The sequence below is a fragment of the Pieris rapae genome, chromosome 15 (assembly GCF_905147795.1).
Source record: "Pieris rapae chromosome 15, ilPieRapa1.1, whole genome shotgun sequence".
Classification (NCBI taxonomy): domain Eukaryota; kingdom Metazoa; phylum Arthropoda; class Insecta; order Lepidoptera; family Pieridae; genus Pieris; species Pieris rapae.
The window spans coordinates 6,574,011-6,599,913 of record NC_059523.1 but is presented as its reverse complement, the minus strand read 5'-3'; the positions used below and the strand labels follow the sequence as shown (position 1 = coordinate 6,599,913).

The 25,903-nt window shown below is 31.1% G+C and overlaps 3 protein-coding genes across 4 annotated transcripts in view; 1 reads left to right on the top strand and 2 right to left on the bottom strand.

Moving 5' to 3' along the window:
- Positions 1 to 904: 904 nt before the first annotated feature.
- On the bottom strand, positions 905 to 16,451 carry LOC110996767 (progestin and adipoQ receptor family member 3). The gene is made up of 7 exons (XM_022264592.2): positions 16,064 to 16,451; positions 15,762 to 15,985; positions 14,481 to 14,637; positions 10,244 to 10,396; positions 3,017 to 3,205; positions 2,182 to 2,250; positions 905 to 2,081 (listed from the first exon to the last, which is right to left on the bottom strand). Exons 1-7 carry the CDS (start codon positions 16,133 to 16,135, stop codon positions 1,917 to 1,919), a joined length of 1,029 nt encoding a protein of 342 aa, XP_022120284.1. The 5' UTR covers positions 16,136 to 16,451; the 3' UTR covers positions 905 to 1,916.
- A 2,971-nt stretch (positions 16,452 to 19,422) lies between these two features.
- LOC110996750 (ubiquitin-conjugating enzyme E2-17 kDa) lies at positions 19,423 to 22,329 on the top strand. The gene is made up of 5 exons (XM_022264573.2): positions 19,423 to 19,740; positions 20,232 to 20,295; positions 20,601 to 20,632; positions 20,757 to 20,940; positions 21,015 to 22,329. The coding sequence occupies exons 1-5, from the start codon at positions 19,717 to 19,719 to the stop codon at positions 21,152 to 21,154; spliced, it is 444 nt and encodes a 147-aa protein (XP_022120265.1). The 5' UTR covers positions 19,423 to 19,716; the 3' UTR covers positions 21,155 to 22,329.
- A 1,663-nt stretch (positions 22,330 to 23,992) lies between these two features.
- The window catches only part of LOC110996747 (cadherin-23), a 43,184-nt gene continuing 41,273 nt past the window's right edge, over positions 23,993 to 25,903 (bottom strand). For both annotated transcript variants that reach the window (XM_022264571.2, XM_022264572.2), the window contains exon 29: positions 23,993 to 25,062. In XM_022264571.2, coding sequence (XP_022120263.2) covers positions 24,737 to 25,062 — 326 coding nt within the window. In that variant the 3' untranslated portion in view covers positions 23,993 to 24,736. The remainder of the gene's footprint in view (positions 25,063 to 25,903) is intronic.

Genomic DNA, 25,903 nt, shown 5'->3' with positions numbered 1-25,903 from the left:
AAAGAAACATATCCGTAGTTAATAATGAATTATTAATACAAAGAAAACTCAATTAATTATTTGAAAATTCCATAGTTCAAATTTGAAAAGGTTAGAAAACCGAGGCAGATAGTCAAGATAAAATAAAAACAAAACAATGATAATAATTATCATTGCGGAAATCATAGGTTAGCAGTTCCATCTTGTGTCGAATAGGTAAGATACTATTTTACCAAAGAAAGTAAATTTGACGTATTAATCTCTTAAAATTATTCATTGTGCGTGGTACTTACTTATATGGCTAGATGGCGCTGTAACAAGTTATAATATAGTACAAGTTTAAATTTCACTACTGAACACAAGATGGCAGGTAATTCCGTTGTTGACTTCAAAACTAAAATTTATATACGCTTCTAAATGTCAATTTTATACAATTCATTGAAATACACTATGATAGCAATAAACTTTATTTGATATACGCCGTAGTAAAATCTCATTAAAATGTACCCGGCCTAAAGAAATACTGTCTCATTAAGAAAAACTTTTATATTTTAATATTGTAAAAAATACATTATCTGTTCAAAAACCTACTATAAAAAGTAGTATATCTATTATTATATTTATATTTAAATATTCTGTGTGTTTGTAATTAAACTCCTCGTTGACGGCTGGACCGATTTTGATGATTTTGTGTTCATTTGAGAATGGTTTTGATTTACAATTAGATCATTATTTCCTTTTGTTGGACGTGTGTACAGGACAACATATGTCGGATGCGCTAGTTAAGTCTATTATTATACCTTTTAAAAGCTGGTTAAATTATGTAGTTTTATTTGGAAAACTGTGACAAGAAAATGGTGGTTATTAACTAACACCTTTTAATAATTTTCATTATTAGGAGAAAAGTAAAATTTAAAAACAAAAATCATTGTATAAAAATATTTTTTATTTATACCCAATTTCAGCCCCGTAAAACAATAAAAATTAAAAAGTAAGAAAGTGATCACAGGTGGTCATTATAAATGCTAAGAAGTAAAAATCAGATCTTAATAGCACAAACATTTTTGAATCATTTGTTTAGAGATTTTGTTACAAATTCATCAATCATGTTTGTACTGGAATTGATTCAGTTATGAAATTTAATTTCACAAGACAAATAAATGGAATTTACAAATAAATAGCTGCTTATGTCTAAATAAATTTAAAACTCAATATTTAATTTTAATTAATAATATATAAAAATATTTTGTCATTATTAATAACACTTGAGCAAAATTCTTCATAATTTATATAATTCTAATGACATTAAAAATAGCTGTCATAAACAATTTGCGGCCATATTGTAACAACTGTAGACAGTTGTCAATATCCAAAATATTATATATTTGATCTTTCATTTTTTTAATAATAATTCTATTAATTAATTTAAGGTACGTTTGGTTTGAGAGCAATTATTAGCTTCTTATATTTTAACGTCAAACTATGATGTTTGGATTGTTTAACTAGAATTAACGTTCAATGAATAATTGATCTTATATAACATTGATCATTGGCTATGTTTATAGAGCAGCCCCTTGCAGAACAATATCGAATCAGATTTCCTATAAAATGCAATACATTAAAATATTTAAATTTGGAATGTTCAAGATTATTGCAACAAATATTATTTTAAATATAAGTATGCTGTAATATTTTGAAATGTCGCAACATAGTTATTATAAATTTAAAATTTTTGTAGCTGTGAATAATACTAGTATGTGGCAAAAATTGGAATAAACAAATTTTAATGTGCCAATGGACTTTGTATCCGGCTAATAAATAAATTTAAAAAAAAAACAAATTTTAAATGAATATACTGAATGATTGGAATGACGCAACATAATTTTTTAAATAAAGAATTGTATTTGGAATATTCTCTAATATGAAGGACGTCCGTACTAGAATATTCTCATATTATTAGCGCAACCGTGGTTCATACGATATTGTACATACATCATGGCTGTGTTGTGCCAATAGTAAAGAGCGCCTAGAACTAGAACATGCCACCATTGGTGAGAATGGCCGATGTAATCCACCTTTCCTGGGTACCAACGTTCGGGAATCTGGAAAGAATCAATAACATTACGTGTATAAAATTTCAAAATATGTATAAATTATTTAATTGGAATATAGGACTTTTAATTAAAAAATGGCCTTAATTACCTTAAATGCATAAATTGCAAAAGCAGTTCCACTTATTACGTACATTCCAATAACACGGGGGAAAAACATCTGAAATTAAAAAAAGAATATTGGATAATTGTGTTTTTTAGAGTAATGTAAAAAAAGTAAAAAGAAATACTACCAACAATAATGTTGGTAGTATTTAAAAAAATATATTAATAATTCAACAACTTATACAGTAACCTTCCAACTAACGATTTCATGACGTATATTGTTTCAAATATATAAAGAAGGTTCTTACTAGAACATAAGGATTACAGCCTGATAAAATGAAAATTATAACAAAAGAGAAACATACTATTATTAAAGTATGTTCCACTTAATAAAAAAAAATTCAATCAAGATGGGGTAGGTATCTTTGTTTGTTTTTGTAGTCGCGGCTGGGTCAGGGATAAACTACATAGGCTTACGATAGATGGCGTTTTGCTGTTTTAAAACGCGGTAAAGTGTTGATGCGAAACTTACACTTATTTACTTATGCAATCCATTATAGTACCTAACAAACCGATTTTAAACGGTTTTATTTAGCTCACTTTTTGGATACCACTCACTAATGTAACAGCTTAGTAATGGTAAATAACAAAGATTTATTAGAACTTATTATTCAGTAAATTACAATTAACAAGTGTGTATTGTGTGCAAAATACAAATTACAAACACAAGATGAGCTATTGAATATTTTTTTTAATAGGACGCCTGCGAAACAGCCTTTCAAACTTTATAGTTTAGGTTCCGATAATTGTCTAATGCCTCTTATAGCATTGACATTTGACTAGCAGGACCTGCATTTGTAGTATATTTTTGTTTTCCTTACCTCAACCATAGGATTATGAAACCCGCCCATAACATAAGTCCAGTGCATAGTAGGTACGACACCATACGCCGCCCATCCAATGAACACACACATCTTCACAATATAAGGGACCTCAAAACGGGGCACCTGTAGCAGCATCGCCACCGTGAAGATAAGGGTCACAGACAGCATGTAGAAGGTTTGGAGGCCCTGGAATAATTGACATAGCCAAATCAAGCTCCCGGCTAATTCAATACGACGAACCAGGTATCAAGCTCAAAACATACGTTTAACTAATAAACAAACAACAAAATTAAAAGTATTATTTCTTTATTATTAGGCTCCATTCCACTTGCTACGGTCCTGGCATACCTCTCTCGATTCACTTTTATGACATTCACCATACCAGCTTGTCGGTTACGTTTGCCCCCTATTATATAAAAAAAATATCTATATAGATAAAATTCTCGTGTTCTCCGAAACGGCTGGAAAGATTCTTATGAAATTTATTATGCATATTCAGTAGGTCTAAGTAACGGCTACTATCTTTCAAACCCCTAAGCGATAAATGTTATCCAGTCGAATATTTTTTTTTATTTAGACAATTATTTTTGTTTTTATTTTTTTATGATATGGCATACAAAAATACATACAATCCTAAATTTTCACCCCTCTACAATAACCCTTATTTTTATTTGTTAATAAAAAGCTTATCACATGAGCTCTGAGGTACATATAGAGAAAAAAAAAAATTTTATTCACAGAACAACCTAAAAATGTTCCAATTCGTAATTTTCAACCAAACAGTCTCAGTCTTGGTTTGGATGTTCTCAAAATATAATTATTAATTGTTTGTTCATGCGATAAACTCTCGGCATCTAGCCATTCTAGGTAGCTGGCGTTTACCTTGTTTTGATGTCCGACATACCTCTTTGACATTTACGTTCACAAAGGGACTCGTGAGGACATTAAACATTTGTTTTCAACCGGCGTACTTGATTTTTTTATATTTTTTATACAAACGAGCCTACGTGACGCCCAAAAAGGCGCAGCCCATAGACACCCATTAGCAAATGCTAATCATACTTTTGTCCCATTTAAACACATAGGCCCTTTCATTTCTACAGTTCTCGTAATTCTGCGTGTTACACTGAACGTTGTTTAGTGTCAATCAGTCATTAACGTTTCATAATTGAAGACAAAAGCCTTACCGAGAAATCGTATCGCAAACAATACCTCCAAAGCGATATACTTCATGTGATAATTGATCTTTGTTTTATATTAATTATTTCGCAGAAAGTTTCCATCAATATGTTTCCTTAATAAATCCATTCACCAAGTCGTTAAACATCCATAGTAAGTTAAGCCTATACCATAAAAAATTATGTAATCCTCGTGATTTTAACGCAAAGACTTATGGATATAATTAAATAAATGTTGACCATCATTTTATTGTGGAGGTACTTTAAACAATTTAGTTTAAAATTAAATACTAAGTACATGGATATAGATAAATGATATCAGGTATATATGTCGTAGGATAATTTGATGCTTCGAATCTTCGCGAAAATCCTAGGGGTTTTGCGAAAACGCGGATAATTAGACATAGGCGAAAAATTATCAAATCTTACTGGACAAAGTCAGGATTTTTGCGAAAATACTCGTCGTTCTAGTAAGATTTGATGTGCTCAACACTGATTGGCTACAATTTTGCTGGCTGACTTCTAATTGGTTCCTAGTTTGCCGATGATTAACTTCAAGTATTGTATCATAGAGTTAGTTATGAAGGTTTAGAATAGGTGAGAAAGGAAAATCACTAAATTGATTTTTATAAACTTTTTATTGAAAATTTTAGTATGTATGTTGTTTTCTACAGACAATAGGAGATCTCAGTCGTAGTAAAAAAAATGATCCAATTTTAGGGTGTAATCCATAAATTGGATGAAATTGGTTAGGTAAACAATTAGTTTAATAGTGCAACAATGGAAATGATCAGTCTTGTGAATTAGTCTTGAGATAAAATCACTCATTCATCAGCCTTCTCTTCTGCAATTTAACTCAGACGCAAACGTAAACAAATAACGTGCGACAACAAATGATTGACATTTAAGACGTCAACCAATCAGAGACGATCTCTTATTGAACGCGCTGACCGACCAATCAGCGTTCTTATTTCATAACAGCCAGCGTTTCGTTTCGCAATATTGCTATAGTAACGAGTATTTTCGCAAAAATCCTGACTTTGTCCAGTAAGATTTGATAATTTTTCGCCTATGTCTAATTATCCGCGTTTTCTCAAAACCCCTAGGATTTTCGCGAAGATTCGAAGTATCAAATTATCCTACGACATATATGACGCTTCAAAAACTTTTTTCTACCACAAATGTCAACTAATAATCATCAACAGTCTTTGTACGATAATATTTTGGAATTATAATCGTGTGTTCCAGATTTATACTTATTTAGTTAATATATTTGTTTCACTATCTCAAAAGATTAATTAAGTGTATCTTTTTAGGTGTCAGAACTAATTTCACTACGATAAAAAACGTTATCAACACGTATATAAAGGATTAAAAAAAAGAGTAACTTTCAACGGTAGCTTTCCAAAATTCTCCGATCAGTAATAGCGTTATATCCTCATTCGGTATATATTTTTTTTATATAAACGCAAATAACCAAACAGATTCATAATTTTACTACAATATAGATTTTTGCTCCTAACATTTCTTAAGCACGTATCATTTACTTGTCTTTTGATTCTCTATTTGATTCGCTATTAAGCACGGCTATTATGACGTGGTAACTTTCACAAAGGTTACAACGGAGTTCGGACATCAATTATATCTTATCTTAAGAATAGACATATTAACGTATATCATTTACAAGACTTTAGGTTAGTCCGAATAAATTTCTTGGCTGGCTTGGCTTGCGTCTATTACTTTATATTATAAGCCCGTATGGGGCAGCCATTTTAATGGTTGCGAGTTGCGACACCGGCCTTTGAGGGCGGAGTATGCTTTCTTTTTAAACCATTGGAGATCATATTTGCAGGAAAGAGATGGAGAGTAGATTTCACAGTTCAATAATTAACACGTTAATTATATTTCTAACCAATACGAGTATATGTAAGAAAAATCAAGGAATTAATTTGCGCAGACTAGGTTCGTCTTGTTAAACAAAAAAAACGATCCTAGTTTTTAAAGTTATCCAAGTCAGTCAAATCCTATATCACGATGTGAAATCTTCCATAGACTATCACAGGAATATTAATACAATACGGGACCGAATAATCAAGGGCCCATCCTTGGCCCAAATACATTGACCACGGTCAAGAACATGTTTGGCAAGCATGTATGCAGTTACTAAACACCGTACTAATTCGATATCGAACTGGTTTTATTACACGGCATTGTCGGCAATGATGACCAGTGACGCAAGTAACCGACAACTTGCATGCCGCAAGTCCAATAAACATCCAAACGAATTTTAACGCCTTGTTTCGATTGATTTCTCAGTACATTAAAAGGTCTTATATCTAAATCGATAGAGTTAACCTTACAAATTATTAAAATAGCATGACTGCTTCAGACTATACACGAACTCAAAACCATGGAACGGCTTTGTGTACGGTATTTAATAACAGGGTCAAGTAGTTGGGACATGTTCACCGAACGGCGGACGACAGAACCCAGCTTACTGAACTTGCAAGAGACAAACCGGTAGATCGTGGCTGCGTTGGTGGGATGGAGTTGTCAAGGACCTCGAAACAATAGGGGTTTGAAGTTGAACGCAAAAACGAAATATATTGGCGATGTCTAAATATAAATATGGCTATAAGGCCATTGATGAAATGAAGATGATGGTGAAGAAGGTAGAATTTGTTAACCCAAATACTCTCAGGGAAAGCTAATTAAGTAAAAGTTTAAATCGATTTAGATTAAAGTAATAAACTGTGCATTCATTCATTCTAAGTAACTAAGTAAACAGTGATCTATGTCTAGTACAAATTGTATGAACCGTAAGTGTTTTGCAGTTGAATTGTATAAAACTAAACTATTAGAATCATGTAACCAATAAAAACCGAGCAAGCCTTTAGTATGACTTGAAAACAATACCAAAGTGTGTCTAGTGCGCAATATCTTGCGTTAAATATCACTTGTAAAATCGCCGGTTTTTTTCCATTCACGACGCGTGGCACATAAAATAGCATTTTTGTAAATAGTTGCATATATAAAACAGGCTCTATTTACTTAAATAATTACGTTAGTGTTCCCGGAAATACGTCGTCGTAACTTGACCAGAGTTAACAAAATCCTTCAGTAACGTTTTTTAAACCTCTTGCGCATCCAATGCACAAATTGTTTATCGCTTTATTATTATTTAAAGTTCCCATCTAAGGCACAATTAAAATTCCTAAAAGCCGTACCCAATTGTTAATTATAAGTAAACGGTTCAGTCAAATAAAATTTAATGATAGACCGAATTGGAAGCTAAAACTTTTTAAAAATAAAAGTTACTACAAAACATAAAAACATTGTTTATTTATATACAAATTACGAAATATTTTTCAAATGATTACGCCAGTTGGACTACGGACAGAGGAGCTGAACAAACACAAAAATATTTATGGGTGAAATCTTGCTATGAGTTAATTAATAGCTATTTTACTGATATTCTGAAGTATATAGTTATATAAATATAAATTAAATTGTATCATTCTTAAGAACAATAATTTATCATTGAATGTTATTTATAAATGATTCAAGAGTATTCACAACAACCTAAACCTATGAGCGGCAATTTCCGAAAAATGAAAGCCAAATGACGTAGAGACTTTCACAACTTCAGAGGCAAATTATCTTACGACTTCGAACATTAACTATGTAACTACTATACATACTACATATAGTATAATAAAATTAACGTATTGACCAATAATAATACATTCCATAATGGCATCCTATTGTAATTAATACATTTTGATTTTTCTATGAATATAATTGGTATTTAGGTCATTGAACCCTCTCGCCGCTAAACGTATAAAGTTGTCAAAAACTGTCATGTTTCTTTGGTAACATTTATGGAATACACAGCGCACTTATGTGCAAAGTTGTACGGTTTCTCTCGTGTTTCTATCTCTTCTGTCATGGTTAGATTCTGTTCCCCAAACTTCGTTTCAACGCAGGAAAAGGAACTTATAAATTATAGCATGTACGGCGGTTCAAGGGTAATCAAAGTTTCCGTACTTTGTGTTATTACAATGTCAAAGACCTTTACTGAGTTCTTTATATTCAATAAAATCTTTCGAAAATACCCATTTTGTGGAAACTTTTTGCATCTAAAACATATAAACAATCTTTTCCAGTATTTTTTTTCAATACATATGTATACATTCCATTAACATAAGGTACTTTGATATTGTTTGATGAGATAAAGAAATAAGTTTCTTAGGGAAACCAATTAAGCAATTGTATATCCATGGGTGTCGATTTTTGTGTAACCGTTTGTACCTCTTTACTTTAAGTGTCCAGATAAAACATACTAGAAAAAATGTAAGACAAAATAGAATATTAACGCTGACAGCGAAGCGAGATGATTTAAGCACAAACTTTCACTTCCATCGGCTACTTTTACTTATTCAAGCATGCGCTTATTGACATCCGAGATGAAAATATTTGTGAAATGTTTAATACGTCGGTAACCTGCCTTTATGCAGGTGACGTTAGTGAATTCATTTATTTATAGTCGCACTAAAAAGGTCACACATAAGAAATACAATGAGGCTAGACAAAATACACAGCTCGGACGGATAATGTTTATATATGTGTAAGAAATAAGTTAACATTACAAAAAAGACCATAAATTATAGCATAAGGAACCTAAAATAGTGATATCAGATAACCATTTTATTTATTAATTATGCAAAAATGCGTGTTTTTTATTTGTTTTGTATATACACAAGTATATATTTGAGTGTAAATTATTAATATTATTCATTGTATATGTAGCGTCATTCTCTGCGATACATCAAACAAAAATCCTTGAGTTAAAATAAGTATAGCAATATTCGAGTAGTAACACGTGAGTACATATTAAAAGATAGTGCATTATAACTAAACCTGTACCAGTGTATAAAAGCCCTTGTACATATAAAACAGTGCCGTCACTTAGGTAAAGTAGTATATCGTCTCTTTCTATCAACGCTGTAGAGAAAAGAGACAGACTAATAGTTAAAACAGTCCAATTCCACTAATTATGTTATGTTAATCTTTAGTTTATCATTAATATATTCTGTGTTGTGTTTACGCTGTAATGTACCATTCTTTCAAAGAAAATAATAATAATTTCTTTTTTATGAGTAAGGAGGTTACAATGTGAAAACAGCGTCTTGAGACAAAATCACTTTTCACAGACTAGCGTGAGCTTATGTCATTCCCATAGCATAGTCATTAGGTTAGCGTTGTCGTCGTCTCAATCTCAGGTCAACAGGTGTTGGTGGTGTTGTTAACACAATATACGTCTTATTTTATCCTAATTAGATCTTTTTAGACATTTCCAAGTACATTCATTAATTACACATGACATTATTAACAAGTCCAATCTATAGTAATATTATAAAGAGGAAATAGTTTTATATTTTTTAAACAAATAAACTCAACATCTAGAATTAATTATTCGCAAGTATTATCTATATTTTGAGTAAATTAAGAGTATTATTATTATCGGAAACCACCACCTACGCCGGGACAACAGAAGCTACAATTTATTATGAAATCGTCCTTAAAAAAACGTTCTAGAAATTTTCATTTGAGATCGTAGATAACATGTTAAATCAGGATTTAACCAAGTCGCGATCAACTGTTAACTTCTCCATATCTAATTAATGTGTCAATTGCACGACACCTTGTGTCACAACATTCCGGTTGTGACATAAGTTACATAATGTTATCCTAAAGAATGCTCCTCGTATGGAGTTTACCATCCTCGGCAAGCAATAATTCTACAGGTCGACCGTTCAACTACCAACATTATTAACTTCTTCCATTTGAATTTGGAATTGTCGCCAACATGAAGTTTGCTACTGCCTAGAGCGTTCGAGTTCTTGAAATGAAAGTTTAATTTGAATACCAATTTATATAGCTTCTATGGCCCTAATAAATAAACTGCAATTGTTTTTAAGATGCCCGTTCCTTTCTCTAGTTAATTATAAGACGTACATTACGCCATATGTAAACGAATACTTACATGATTACACCAGAATGCGTAGTAAATGCCCGACGTGTATATAGCCAGCAGCGAGAGAGCGATTCCAAAGAGATCGTACATTAGGAACGTGTTGTAATCCGTCTCTGAACGACACGAGAACGTGTGATATAGAGCCGATAGCGCCATGCATATCTAGAAAAAAATTAAAATAATCATGCATAATAATATAAAGTTACAGTGCACCAAATTTTTAGTTTTTAACACTCGCACAAAAATAGTTTTTATTATTATTATTTATTATTATTAAAACCTACCACCTTCTTAGACTTATTATATAATTGATATTCATGCGTAAAGGACGCTTGATTATCAATTATATAATAAGTCTATCAATTCAATTAAGGCTAAGATGAAGGGAAGGAAGTATATGGCTTATTTATTTCTATAAGCGATTTTACTAACACAGAATATCTTAAGGCTATCCGTTGCGTCAGGTATAATTAGCATTTTCCTCCTTGATTAGATGTAAACTATAAAAATTAAATCATCTTTTCCATTTTATGATTATTTTGGCAAAGGCAAGAAATGGATTTCAAACGTTTATCATGCCATTAGCACATGTTCTGTGAAAGTCCAGAGTTAATGTTAGGAAAGTTATGACATTTTGTAAGACCATTACTAATCTATAAGCAGGCAAAAACATACTATACAGGAAGAAAGTGGGGGTCAGCGTCTTAGAGGGTTTTTCCTTATCAAGAAAATCTGTTATGGAAATGTTTTAATGGTTGTATTATTTTAATAAATAAATATCATTAAACACGATGGTTACATTAAATGTAGTACAAAATAAAATGCGCAAATATAAATTACAAATTAAATCCATTGTATGGATATGATTCCTTTGTGGGCTGATCATACCTAAGCACTGTTTATGTATTAAGTTTTTATAATTCCCACAGCTACACAATACAAAAGCCAAAAACGGAAAATACACTTAAACAAACAGTTATAAGAAAATACAATTTAAACTAAATACAGGTTTGAAACACAGGACATTTTGACAACAATTTTAATTTTTTTTATTCTCTAAATCCATAATAATGGCTAATCAGAAATATTTTTTCAATATTACTTTGACTTGTTCAAGCTTCAACAAAAACTATGGCTTTGAGGTGAACGCGTGTTTTATAATATAAAATTTAAATATAGTTTAGTATGTATATTAAATTAATAGACATATATCCTTGTAAATAAGAATCAATCGCAAATTTTCTTGCTAAGCACAAGACTAGAAGACTTCTTAATTCTTGTATTCGTGGAACTCTGATGGAGATTTTTGTAAGGAGAAAAAAAATAAAAAATTGCACGGAAATTAGGTAGCATAGTAAAATGTTCTAGAAATAATTATATAAAGAAATAATATTGATAGTAATCATAAGATAAGTAAGATAGTAAATCAAGGTTTGATTATACAAAATCTACATCCGTAATGCGCAATCAAAATGGCCGCTCAAAATTACTTAAGACTACCTATATATTGTCATTATAATTGACCTTTCGTCATTATTGCTTTTTGTTTTCCGGCACATGACTTTCATCTTGCCACTTACGCCCTTAGGTTTAATATCATAGATTTTTAATTTAACTGTTTCGATTTAACTTGGATTTATACCTCATACTTGACCCGTGCTTATTAATTCCATGGAAATAAACGTTGAAAATCAGGCACACAATTATAATCAGGCTTATAATCTGTGAATTCAGCGTAGAAATGTCTCAATATTCAGACATAAATGGTACAAACAACAAAAACAACTAAAATACTCGTACACTACACCGTGAGTGTTTCTATTTCGTATCTCATGTCACAATCTCATCTTAAGCACAGTCAAATATACTTAACCATCATACAGAAAAAGGCCTGACGCTCATGAAACTCGATTTAAGTTTGATTGATGTTCTGGAATAAGGTCCTATTGGAACTTAAGTTCGTCGTATTTGTTCGTTTATTTAGTTCATTTATTTTATTTACTTTACCAAAAAAAAACCTGTGTAACAGGTGACCTTAAATCAACAAGAATGCATAACCGAAAAAACACACGCGAAACAAACAACAAACATAAGAATTTAATTAGGAAAAACAGCTAAAAAATTACATTAAAAAAACCAATTACTCAACACAGAGACTCCCGAAATGTGACTAAAGAAAAATAAATTTTTTCACAACCTATTTCTGTTATAAAGTATAAAGTTTTTAGTATTTTTTACTATTATTACTAATGATAATGTGTGTAGTGGCATTATTATGATTTTTAATAGATAATATTAGTCTTGGCGTGACTTATTATATATACATCTGTAACCAAAAAATTTTATGCATACTACTAAAATTGGGAATTAAATCTGTACTAAAATTAATTTCCGCAAAGTTTTCACATCGAAAACATCCGTTACTTTACTGAAACGGGTTTTGCATGTTACTATACCTACTATGTTTGATATTTGAAGGCCGCTTCTACGTTAAATTTATACTACATCGCATTATGCATTTAGATCAATCCATATGAAATTGTCTTTGTTTAATAGTTATAATATATTTTAATAGATTTTGACTGTATAAATAAATAATAAATGTTTGAAGTGATAATTGTTATTTATATTATTCTGAAATAATTTATTTCTAGTGTATTTAGCACATAAACCAACCAAATAGGACTAAACAAGATTTTTCTCTAATTTGAAACCAAGTGTTATATAATTTAGCTTACGTAAATTGCATGGTCCGATTACAAAATGTCGACATAAGTCAGCACTTGTCCGAACTACGAGCCATAACCAATGGTAACCATTTCGTATAGTCTTATATTTTTAGAGGCTATCTGCGTACTTTGCCTATTAGATTTTGTTATTGGAATGGACCCTATACTAAAACTTTTAATTCGATTCCTGATTTGACAATTTCAGTGTTGCAACGTTATGAAAAGTATTAAATAGTGACGTTAAATTATTCGATACGGAAAAGCGATATTTCCGGATCGATTCCTCTGGTTTATAGTAGGTACATAGTATATTTAAAAAACTACTTTTTTAATAGAAACTAAGCATATCAGGAATTTAAATATTTCTGAACGGATAATTTAGTTATGACGCTTCATTTTATTAAGGATCATTACTTTTTCAGTGACAGTGAAAGCTTTTCGTGGACGTTTTTTTTCTTGGGGACAAGAAAATATGCACGTCTTTTTGTGATGTAGGTACTTGGCTGAGGATCCATTTTGATCGAAAATCAAAGCAAATAGATACACTTAAAGTTCATAAAAAACTATAAACAATACTATAATTATTTGTAAAAACACATATTAAGTGGTTTTACAAAATGACAGTAGCGAATGTCAAATGTGGAATCGAAATATAAGTCGTGAGGACTTCCGTAATCCGTTATACGTCATATAAGTTCAACAATAAAGCACGGCGGTCTATAAAATATATTAGCGATAAGAATTAGTGGTTAATACGTCAATTATGACGTACATATCACAAATATATGCATGAAATTGCTTCATGTGTATTAATTAATTACACAAAAGAATGTCAAGTATGTAAACACGTACTACGTGTTCATATGTGCTTAAAATACAGTTTCGTTTATGTTCTCGTAAACGTGTATATTAGGGTTTTTTTAATTGTACAAGTACTTAATAAAGTCAAAACCTGTGGCTGTATAGATTCTGTTTACATACAACGACCGCCAAGTAAGTGGTCCGTAAGTTGATGAAAACATTTTAAGGACAATCAATCAATCGCCTTGTGTCAGCCAGAAACTGTATCTAAGGAATATTCAATGCAAAATTGCCCTTAAATTTTTAGGAGATTTGTATCCTTGTAACATTACTGCATAAAAAAAAATCTTTAGAGCTTTCTATTTTATATCTATTTATAGGCTAGTTATATGATGTTTCAGAAATGTTTACGGGTAAAAGTATAAAATAAAAAAAATAAAATACATTTATTTAGGAATATAAGATCATGTATCACTTATTCCACGTCATTAAATTCGAACCTGTTGGCATCCCTAGTCATCGGCAAAGAAGACAGGTGTTGGCCGAGAGAAAAAGCCGGCGTAAAAAACTCTCGGTACTTTTTTCAAAAAAAATGCAAATCATCAAACAATTCTACAATATTTAAAACAAATATAGCAAATTAATTAGAAGCAAGAATATAATGCGCTCAACTGTGATAGTCATGGGTTATGAATAAATAAAATGAAAGTACTCACTAGAAAACATGAGAAAAGTATCGCAGCGACGGTCTTGTCCGTTACAGTTGCATGTATGTTTATTATAGCAAGATCGTTGATTGTCAACGACCCCAGCAGAAAGAAACCGAATATGTGTGTCCATATATTCATCGTTTCGTTCGTCCACCAGAATATGCTGAAAAAAAATTATTAGAAGTTGAATGTGGCCCTTACAACCACTTTGGATTTCAAAGGCGTAATTACTCCTAGAAGTAGAAAGGAATGGCTTTATTAAATAGATATTATTTTAAAGTTTACTCGCATTTAATTACTAATAATCATGGGGTTATAAGAAAACATCTTGTTTTACTAGAAAATATGAAAAAATGCCTGCTTGAGTTGTTCTAATCATTAAACTAATAATAGCTTCTGTAGATTATATGTTTTTTAAAGCATTATTTGTATGTAAATTATAACACTTTAGGATAAGGAAATTCATCACTGTGTGCAAATTGGCCTTTGCCTTGTTAAATTTAAATATGTTTAAGTGATTAAAAGATAGCCAGACTTTATTTATATTAGTTTAGTTTAATAACTACACAAAGAATATGCTTTTTTTCCTATCTCTTGAGTTATAGTTCAATACAAAGAGGATATGTTCATTTCAATTCATATCAATTTATGTCAAAACAACATTACTTACAGAATACTAATTGCTTATCAAATCATTGCATGCTTCACTCTATTAATTTTTATTTCATTTGCAAAATATAAAAATAATCTATCGCAACTTTGTCATTGATGCAAGTGGCATTTATAATTTTTATTACACATTCAACTATCTATAAATTTAACTATGTGGAACTCTAACTATATTATCAGACAAGTTAACTATAGTTTTCAAACTTTTACGTAGATTAATCTTTCCCATACAATAATGTAAATTAGATCACCCCTATATTGGGAAAAACAGATATAAAACCAGGCACTGACACGCAATTTGTACTTCAGTAATCATTGGTATTGTAGTTCCTTCATAACAATATAAATTGCCCTATCACATTGTGGCCTTATATTACACTCAATCATATAAATTGAATAATAGATTGTTAAGTAAATTGAACAAGACTTTACTTAAAAAAATAAGAATATAATCTTTAAATGTGTAGCTGGAAATTCTAGAATTCATATGTATTAGAAATAAACTATAAGTATATATTACACAATTAACATTAAATAGTGAGAATAATGGTTTAAGAGGATTTAAATAGATTTATGACCTAAGTGTTTTTTGAACATCAAAAATTTTAAGTATCTCACCTCTCCCAACAGAGTCTTGTTGGTAGCAATTTCCGGTAGCCATCTCTGATAAACGGATTATGCTGCAGATACACTGGTGCCTGTTCAAACTTGAGAAGTTGCCTGTAATTAATATATTCTATGTCTTCTTTTGACAAATTATTATTGTCTTCTAATTTTTTTCCTCTCCGTAGTAATGTATTTCCACTACAGCAATCTTTTTCTTGATTACAATTCTTTTGGATCTATTAAAAAGATAAACGATTAAAAACCAATTATAATGTGGTAATTTAAAATGAATGACCATTTTAAATATAACTTACTTTTTCAATTGCCATAAATTGTACAGTTTCTGTCTGACTCTCACATAACTTTTTTGTCATAGTAAGAGACATTTTCGAATGCTTTGTGGTACTGTATTTTATAAAATGTTCTCAAATTCAGTTAACACTAATGTACATACTACACAAGACGTAGAACGTTTGCTAATTGCTACTACAACTTGAACTGATAATAAAACATTTAATCGATTTGACCGCTGTAAGAATATTAAATAACAAGATCACATATTTCGTTTATAAGTTATGTGAAACAATTAATAGTAACATTTTTAACACACGAAATTTTCATTTCCTATCGACCTTTTGTATTTTGTTATACGACTACCCTTCACTGTGTTTGAACCACATTTAAAGTTTAAACTAAATAAAAAAATAAACAAACCACAGTTTAGAGATCAGTGCATAAGCCATAGACTATCATTAAACAAATACTTTGAAAGCGTCAGATGACAGATATGTCAATTATTAATGATATTTGGGTTCATGACATACCTGATATGTCATTTTGCTTTATGGTCTTATACTCTATTCTCAAATTTGGATGCTTTTAGACACTATGTTATCAAAATGTATCGTTCATAGACATTGAATGTTCATAGACATCGAATGATTAATTATATAATCATTTTTTTATAAAACGCTTTTCTAATTTCTATGAAAAATGTCGTCGCACCAGTTCCGATGATGACGCCTGTAAACACGTGAAAATCATTGTTTACGATTTTTCATAATAAAAATATTTACAAATTATTTCACCCATAAAAAGTTTTATTGGTGACTCTCACTAAGGGCTAGCGCGCACTGGTGACTTTTGTCACCGTGACTGTTTCGTCACTCACATCAAGTCTATGAGTATGTATGGAGGTGCGCGCACGTTACGACGTAACAATTGGGTGACATTTTTGTCCGCCGACCGGCGGACAAGCCCGTGACGAAACTGTCACCGCGCCGGTAGGTTTTTATAGCAGCGCGCGCACGGGCAACAAAATTGTCACTCAACACGTAGTTCTTCCGCCATTTGCATTCGGATCGTCGTCTTTAGCGCACGAAAAATGGCGTCAACGTCTACGCAAAACGTGAAAGTGCATGAAGAGGATATCGATAATGATAATGACAATCTCATGTTTGTATTTTCGTATGTCAACGCAGGTCCAAAGTTGCGAAGTAATTCATCAAAACTTCTAACACTCATGCGAAAATACCCAATAAATTTCTTTGGATGTTCCCGAAGTTTATGAAACATGGTTAAAATTCTTTTCGCTTTTTTTCTCTTTTGAGTTTCCTTATAAGCTCACAGATGACGACCGAGACGGTCGAAATCCAAATGAAGCTTTAAAAAAAAATTGTCACTGTCACCTTTCGTGAGCGCACCTCGCTTTGGAGGCGTGACGTGACAGCGACAAAAACTTTTTTGTCATGTTGACAAAAGTCACCGGTGCGCGCTAGCTCTAACACTTTATTTGTCATACTTTAAAATAGCCTATTTTGGTTCTTACAACATTCTTGTGTAATTGAAAAGTGCAATGTCATACAAGTCGAAACGAAAAAATATAAAATCAATAATCCTTTATAATTTTTGTTGTCATTATATTACTAATCTTTATTGATTATATTGTAATGATAATCTGTATCGATAACAACAACGTAATCTTAAAAATATTTTTAAGATTGCCTCAATAAATTATTCTACTTAACTGACCAACTTACTCATCAAAATAGAAGTCAAATGAAAACGAAATATAGTCAAAGTACGAAACCATATTTGATTTCACGTAAAAGCAATACATAAATGAAATAAAATAGTATGTTTCAAAATTCTACCGACATTTTAATATAATAAATGCCGTAAAAAAATCAACTGCAACATTTCGTAAAAATATTAGTAGCGAAATAAATACTCATAGGTTAAGACAAGAGATATCAGACCAAAATTTAAAGACTTCTAAGGGAAATCAAAGAACAAGAAAAAACAAAGAAATAATATAACTTTTTTTCCTAAATAGTCTTAACAAAGGAAAACATGCAACCGGTATTTGCTTGTTTTTGGCCGATATGTAACGTCGTTTATTCTAAATATTGCCTATTTGGGTTAAACTATTTAAACATCCTCACATCTACCTACTCCAGTAAAGCATATTGTAGCGTCTTCAAGGGCACTACTTGTGGTCTATTTGTTTAGTCAAAAAGGGGTTTCTAGTTAATGAAATGTTTTCTGTCTACTGTCGAAATAGTAAAATGTTGTTATGAAATGGTTTGGACATTTCTCATTATCGCAGTTTGCTTGAGTTTTGCAATTTTGTGTCACATCCATAGATAAATTACGTTACACCTCATCATAAAATTAGATCTAGAGAATACAACAGCATTGAAACACAATATTTAAAAACTGTTTATTAACTGATATTTATAAATAAAATATTGTTTTCCTTAATGCACAGATTATATTCTCTCGTCGCGCTTTGGTCCTGCTATGGTCTGCTGATGCCTGATAAACGTTCAAATGTGTTAAAATTACCTGTTAAATTTGTAATTACACTTTATATAATTATATAAATTAGTTTTATATATAATTATAACTTTGTCACATAATTGTTTTGTAGATGTCAAGCTCCAGCGTATTATAATAGTAATTAACGGGGTTAATGGCTAATGATATGTGAAGTCTGCAATGTTAATTTATTATTACATACATGTAAACAATTGGAATACTGAGTTTATATAAAACAGTATTTGCTTAATTTATGAAAATTTGGTTTATCAAAAATTAATATTGTTATAATGAATAATAATATAACTCATAATTGTTTGAATTTAAAACAATCATTTTTAAATTAAAAACTAACATTAAACAGCACGTAATACCATTATTTATTTAGCAATGTTATAACTGTTATAGTTAAAACGATTTTCAGGTACTTAAACTTTTAGATTTTTAGCTAATTTATAAATATACAAGTAAGCCTAGAGTTGTATAAATACACAAATCAATAATTTAGATATTTGAAAAAGTTTCAAATTGCAAAAATGTGTTTGAAAATAACTCAACATATTTAAAGATTTTAAGGTTAAATATCTATCCAAAAATAGCGCCTACTTGTGTTCAGATGACGTCACGTCCTAGTGTAGGACTGTAGGTTGCCATATTTTAAAATATAGTAATACCAAGTTGAGATTATTTGTAGTTAACTTATATATAAATTAACAATATTGTAATGTTAAGTTAGTTATGATCATTAAATAATTATTAATATTATTGGGTATAGATTTCTTAATATTTTAAATATTTTTTGTTATATAAATTATTTGTCATCAATACTATCAACTTACGAACGTTCTTTGTAAATGGTCGATTTTCCTGTTTGCTGTTCTCCATTTGTCGCGAGTGTGTTAATTTTGTTAAAACTTGCGCTCTGTTCTAAAATTTATTATTTCTTAATATTAGTTAATATTATTTTTTATTTAAGTATTTGAACTTTTGTCGTATTTGTTATTATTTTTATAATATTGTATAAAACCAAATAAGTGGCACTTTTGCGTTTAGACGGGAGCCATCTTGCAATCTCTAATCAAAGGTCCTTGGCTCACAGTTTCGTTGTCTAGTAAAAAGTCGGTTTATTTCATTATAAAATAATCAAATGGCGTTAAAACGAATTAATAGGGTACGTATAAGTAACGTTGTTATTAGTTTCATTATTAATGAGATGTAAAAATGGTGTTGTTAAAATGTAAGGAGACTTCGTAGTGAATGTTTCGTCATTGTGAATACCTATTATCGACATTTTCTTCTGGATATTTCTGTGTGTGATGATGTTTTAAAATTAATTGTCGTTAATTTTTTGACAAAATTTACGTATTCACTAAGTAATGGGTGTTGTATGGTTTCATGTTGGTGACAATTAAATGCACACTGTGACTATAAAATGTCGGAATCGTAACGATTTTGAGGTTTTTTTGTCATCTAACTGTGTTAAATAAAGGTCCAATATATCAGTTTTAAAAGTAGTATTTGTAATAGTTGTTTTAAAAACAGGCATGTATATTTTGAGCGAATCTTAGTTGAATGGCCGTATGTTACTGATGATGTGTTTGACGTTTCGAATCTAGGTATTGTGTTTCATATCATGTACAAAGATGGTTTTGTCTTGTGCAGGAATTACAAGACCTGGGTAGGGACCCTCCAGCACAATGCTCCGCAGGTCCACACGGAGAAGATCGTAAGTAGTTCATGTATTCGTTACTATTTTCTAATGAGTCATAAGCTCTCCTACTTAATATCCCGTTATAAATAAAGATCACTTATTTTTATGTAGGTTATATGGATTTTTATTTTTTTAATTATATTTTGTGACAAATCAAATTTACCCGATTTGACACCCATACACTTCAAAGTGTAGGCTAAAATACGTTTTTCTTTTTATACTTTTAATATCAAAGACAGCAATCAGCTGAGTCATATTTGAACTGTTTGCACAAAGAGAAGTTTAAAATGATGGTATTTATTATGTTTTCTTTATTTCAGTATTTCACTGGCAGGCCACAATAATGGGTCCAGTAAGTATTTATCAGAAATAAGACTAGTTATTGAATTTTTAATACTTATTAGCTGTTTTTTTTTAAAGAAAACCGAAGTTATTCCTTAATATTACAGATACTGAATAGAATTTTTGCATTCCAGGTCGACAGCCCTTATCAAGGAGGTGTCTTCTTTTTGACTATACATTTTCCAACAGACTATCCATTTAAACCACCAAAAGTTGCATTCACAACACGTATCTACCATCCTAATATAAACAGTAATGGTTCAATCTGTCTCGACATTCTGCGCTCACAGTGGTCTCCGGCACTAACCATATCTAAAGGTAAATATTGACTTGCATACTTTTGCTAGATTATTTGTATGTATGTTAAAACTTAAAATTTATTTTACTTTCAGTGTTGCTCTCAATCTGTTCACTGCTATGTGATCCAAACCCTGATGATCCTTTGGTACCAGAAATTGCTAGGATCTACAAAACTGACAGAGAAAAGTACAATGAATTAGCCAGAGAGTGGACTAGGAAGTATGCCATGTGATGAGTCGATTGTGACATCAACTAAACATACAAACACATCGCCACAAAACCTTGGCTCTACCCTTTCAAACCCTTTATCCGTTTGTCTATATCCTGGTCAAAATTTTCCAATTATGTTGTCATTTTCACATGATTGTTTCTTTGATGGTCTTCAATAATAATCATATTGAGATTTCATCTTTAGTAAATATTATTACGAACATAAAATAGTTTCTGTCATTACTTTTCTATAAGAGAAAAATTAAATTACTTTCCGTTCTAACATCGATGTGTAGATGTCTTTTACTCATTTAGTTAAAAAATTAAACTTAGTTAAATTTGCATTAAAATCATATTGTAATTTCTAAAGAATTTGTACTTTAACTAGAACTAAAAATCACATTGTAAACTACAATAGCCATATGTTTGGAGGTGTTGCTTTCCTGTTTTTTTTTAGGTTTGTTCAATGAATTTGTAAGTGAGCTCTTTAATGTTAAGAAAATAGGGCTCATGTGAGAATAGGAACAGATTGAGCTCACCCAGTCTAGACATTAATTTTTAACAGCTAAGTTAGTAATGTAGCAATTTGCAGAACAGACTGATGTTTTACGAAAGTGATAACTTTTCTTTCATCCACAATATTAAATGTGGCAGTTGACATGCTCCAATATAGTTTAAACATTACAGTATAAATTACAGTGTATCTCATAAGATAATAAGTTATGTTTAATCTAGAATTTTTTCAATATGGCGATCTTTATATTATAATTTTATCTAATATATATTGTGGTTGTAAGGACAGCTGCGTTCTGATTTCCAAGTCATCCCATCCATGAAGACCATCCTCAAACCCTCGGATCATGTTATTGCTGGTTCAACAGAATGGCATTAGTGGCATGTGTTACTTTACAGCTGCAAGAGAAAGCTTTTGTTCACTCGGTTATCAGGGAGAGAAACAGTAACATAACGCTTTTCAATTGTAATCCAATCTTAGCTTCACTAAAATTTAAGAACAATAAATTATTGTGTATGTAAATAATAATGTGAGATTTATTTAGGTGTCTCCCTGTCATGCAGCTGTAAAAAACATTAAAACTTTTTTGATATGGCAATGTGGAAACTGCATTTATAAGTTAGCAATTATGGTTAGTATAGCCACTTTAATAAAATACAGAATCTGTTCCATGTGATATCTCATCAGGAGTTTCTATTTTGTCCAAATAACTTAGATAATAATAGTAGTAAAGTTAACACATTTCACATAATTAGGCAAATTTCTAGTCTGAAATTGGATTCATGACCCTAATAGTTTTAAGAATAAAAGACGTGCTATGACATTGCTTGTCGAGGGCGTGCGTCAGTCACAAGGCTGATCACCTACTTGCCTATTAGATTAACAAATGATCAGAAAACAGAATCGGAAATGTGAGTCCATACCGTAAAAGGTTGTAGCGCCATTGATTTATTTTTTATGACGTGCTTCAACCGAATATAAAATAAAGGCTTGGATTATAAGACGAAACGAAAAAAAGTACCTCCTACTATCTATAGGTACTAATTTATAAAACTAAATAGTGTTTGGTTCAACGCGCTGTTCTCGGCCGCTGCAGGCTCGAGTCATAAAATTCTTGTTGGTTTGACGATTAACGGGTAAAATATTTTATCGATGCGATTTTTTTTCATTGTTTGATCTACACTTAACCGTTAGGGTAAAACTAACATATTTACTTTGTTGTATGGTTTACGTACTAATCGTAGTAGTTATATCCAACACCAATTTTTTTATAAAGACGGTAGTTTCTAGTGATTTTTTCGAAATTTAAAATACCTGTAATTATTAACCAATATGATATCGGGTTTAAACACGTCTGAAAGGTGAAAAACAAAAAATCATGCAATTTTTACAATAAAAAATTTCCTTGAATTTTTATGAATCGTATTATTGGTCAATAGGCGTCGGCAATCTATTTTAAATTCAGAGAAAACAACGTGAATGACGAACTGAAGGACGGTGTCCCATATATTAATAGAAACACGTTTTACGAAACTGCGAGCTGAATTTCCTTATTCTTTTTATGAACATTGCAAAAAGGTATATTTATAGAGATTTTACCTGAGCAATTTTAGGGTAATGAACTCTACGTCATTAGCATGAAAATGAAAGTAGGCGAACCATAAATGATTGAGATCAGTGACACGACGCTGGATCAGCATTTTGCCTGATGCTTGACATTTTATACTTACCCCTAGATATCCTGTGTCATGTTTGCGTGTAGCGTCGACTGGACCTAATGAAATCATTCTAGTAGGTACATCAAGTAAAAATTAACAATGCTATTTGTAGGCATCTTAAATAATGAGAGGCACAACCTACTGCCCTTTTGTTTCAATTGACATTTTTATTAATAATTGTTTCTAGCGGAACAAAGATAACGATTAATAATTTCAATGATTACATACAAGCAGACACGACTTTTCTATTGTCACAAAAGAAAATCGATCTTACATAATGACGATATTGTCATGTTTTTATAACTTTGTGGCTTACATGAAATACTTAATACCCATAGAGAAAACCTGTACTGTGGGAATTTATTCCATAAATGTTACTTCAAATGGATTCACAACGTAACATTGTAAATTATTAATAATTCATTGCATAAGCTACAAAAAACGTTTATTGTTTTCGCATGATTTCAGTACATAGGGTTAATCCCTGCTAGAATAGTTCTTTCTTGAATGGCACAAACTAAAATCATGGTGGCCTCCATGGGCTGGAGGGGTTGCGGGGTTTCACACAAAATATATATGTAGTAGTAATTTTAGTTTTACGATAGCTTCGAAAAATAAAACGACAAAGTATTCACGCTAGTTTATTAGGTAAGTACTAATTTATAAGAATAATTTATATCATGCATACACGTGAGCCCCAATCATTATTTATTAATAAAGACTGAAGGACCATTTCAACCTTTTACAATTGGGTATATGTATAAAGACAAAAATATTGATTACCATTTACAAACGTTACTGCGCATCTTCATTTTATTAATAAAAACACCCTCTAGGCACACTGGATAACTTATAATTAAGGTACATTTACAAGGCACATAATTTATATAAACTTACAATTACACAATTTACATTTCACACTAAAGCTAATCAAATTAAGAACTCAGCTACATATGGCATACTAAGCTAGCTTATCTTATACAGTTTTGCCTTCGGGGGGCGTCATTGATATCGACAGTATTAGCCATACAAATTTAATTTTAATTTAAAGCCATAAGCATCTGTTATGGCTGTTCAGAACTTAATTCATGTTAGACATGATTATTTACCGTATCACTTATATGAAGTTTTATTACATTCATATTAGTGCTACGGATATTGAATATTTCCAAATTGTTTTTTATCGTTGGATGACATTGACATTACTTAGAATGCCAATATTAGTCTGATTGAAATTCGTTACGGAGTATGTTTGCTGCCATCAAATGAAATACATATTGCCACAAATGTATCATTAATACGTATCAATAAGTAACAAATTTTGTATTGAATAATAATCGTATAAATTTTTAAATATATTTTATTAAATTTTTTACAATTCCGTGGTCTCCATATTCTTAGCGTTCTTCATCTGTTCCAACTGTTGATAGAAATCATAATTGCCGTCTGTTTCCTCCGCTTGTATTGGGAACGCAGCGTTAGTTATGAAAAATGGTTTATTCGGCATGTCCGTGTTAACCGCGTTCTCGTCTAAGGAATCTCTTTCCGAATGGCTCAATTGGTCGTCGGCTTTGTACCAGTCGTTTTCATAGGCGTGGAGCCATATTGGGTTTGAGCCTTTGGAACTGTGTTTGTTTGTGTTTGGTACGCGACCGCCTGAACGGAGAGTCATGTCCGATTCGCCCGGCGTCGGTGATGCTAATATGGCAATACAGAAATTTGTCTTTACACATTGAATGGTTTCAGATGATTTTATATGAAGTATGACTTTAAAAGCAGTAATTTTTGTAAATTATCCGATTTCAACATTGTTTACACTATATCTGAAAAACTACTGAACCGATATCGATGAAACTTGACACTGTACCTAAAGTAAAATAACTTCGGAAAGGATCATAACATACATTTACGAAAATAAGGCCCGTATTCAAATAGGTTACAATCTCTACTTGAGCATTGTCAAAGTTCAAATAGAAAAAAAACTGTTTGACAGCTTTTGAGACTAGTTTTAAGTACGAATGATGTTCTATAATTGAGGCGTAGCTCACGCGCTTGGAAGTCTAAATAGATTATCGTACTCAAGAATTATTCAATTTCAACAATAACATACAGGTCAAACTGATAAGACCCTTTTTGGAGTTGGTTAATAATAATCTAATTAAGTGATAAGCGAACCGAATGTTAACATTCCAAATGTATTTATCTAAAGTCTTTTTTACTGGATCATCAAGATCGGTTCAGTAGTTTTTGTGAAAAAGGTTCTAGTATTTTTGGAGGTTATATATTATAACAGGTATATAAAGTGAACTGACATTTGACATCTTTGGAATCTGCATAAAATAAATGAAATAGGCTGCTTAATATCTACCCGCTCACCGTCGTCTAAATACAATCTAAAAATCCGATTAAAGGACTGGCTTATGAAGACACCTTAAATGTAGTGACACATTTCTTTCGTTCACTCACCTACTCACTCACTTGTACCCACACACTCATTCACTAACATTCACCCAAACACACAGGCCTGTTGAAAAAACAA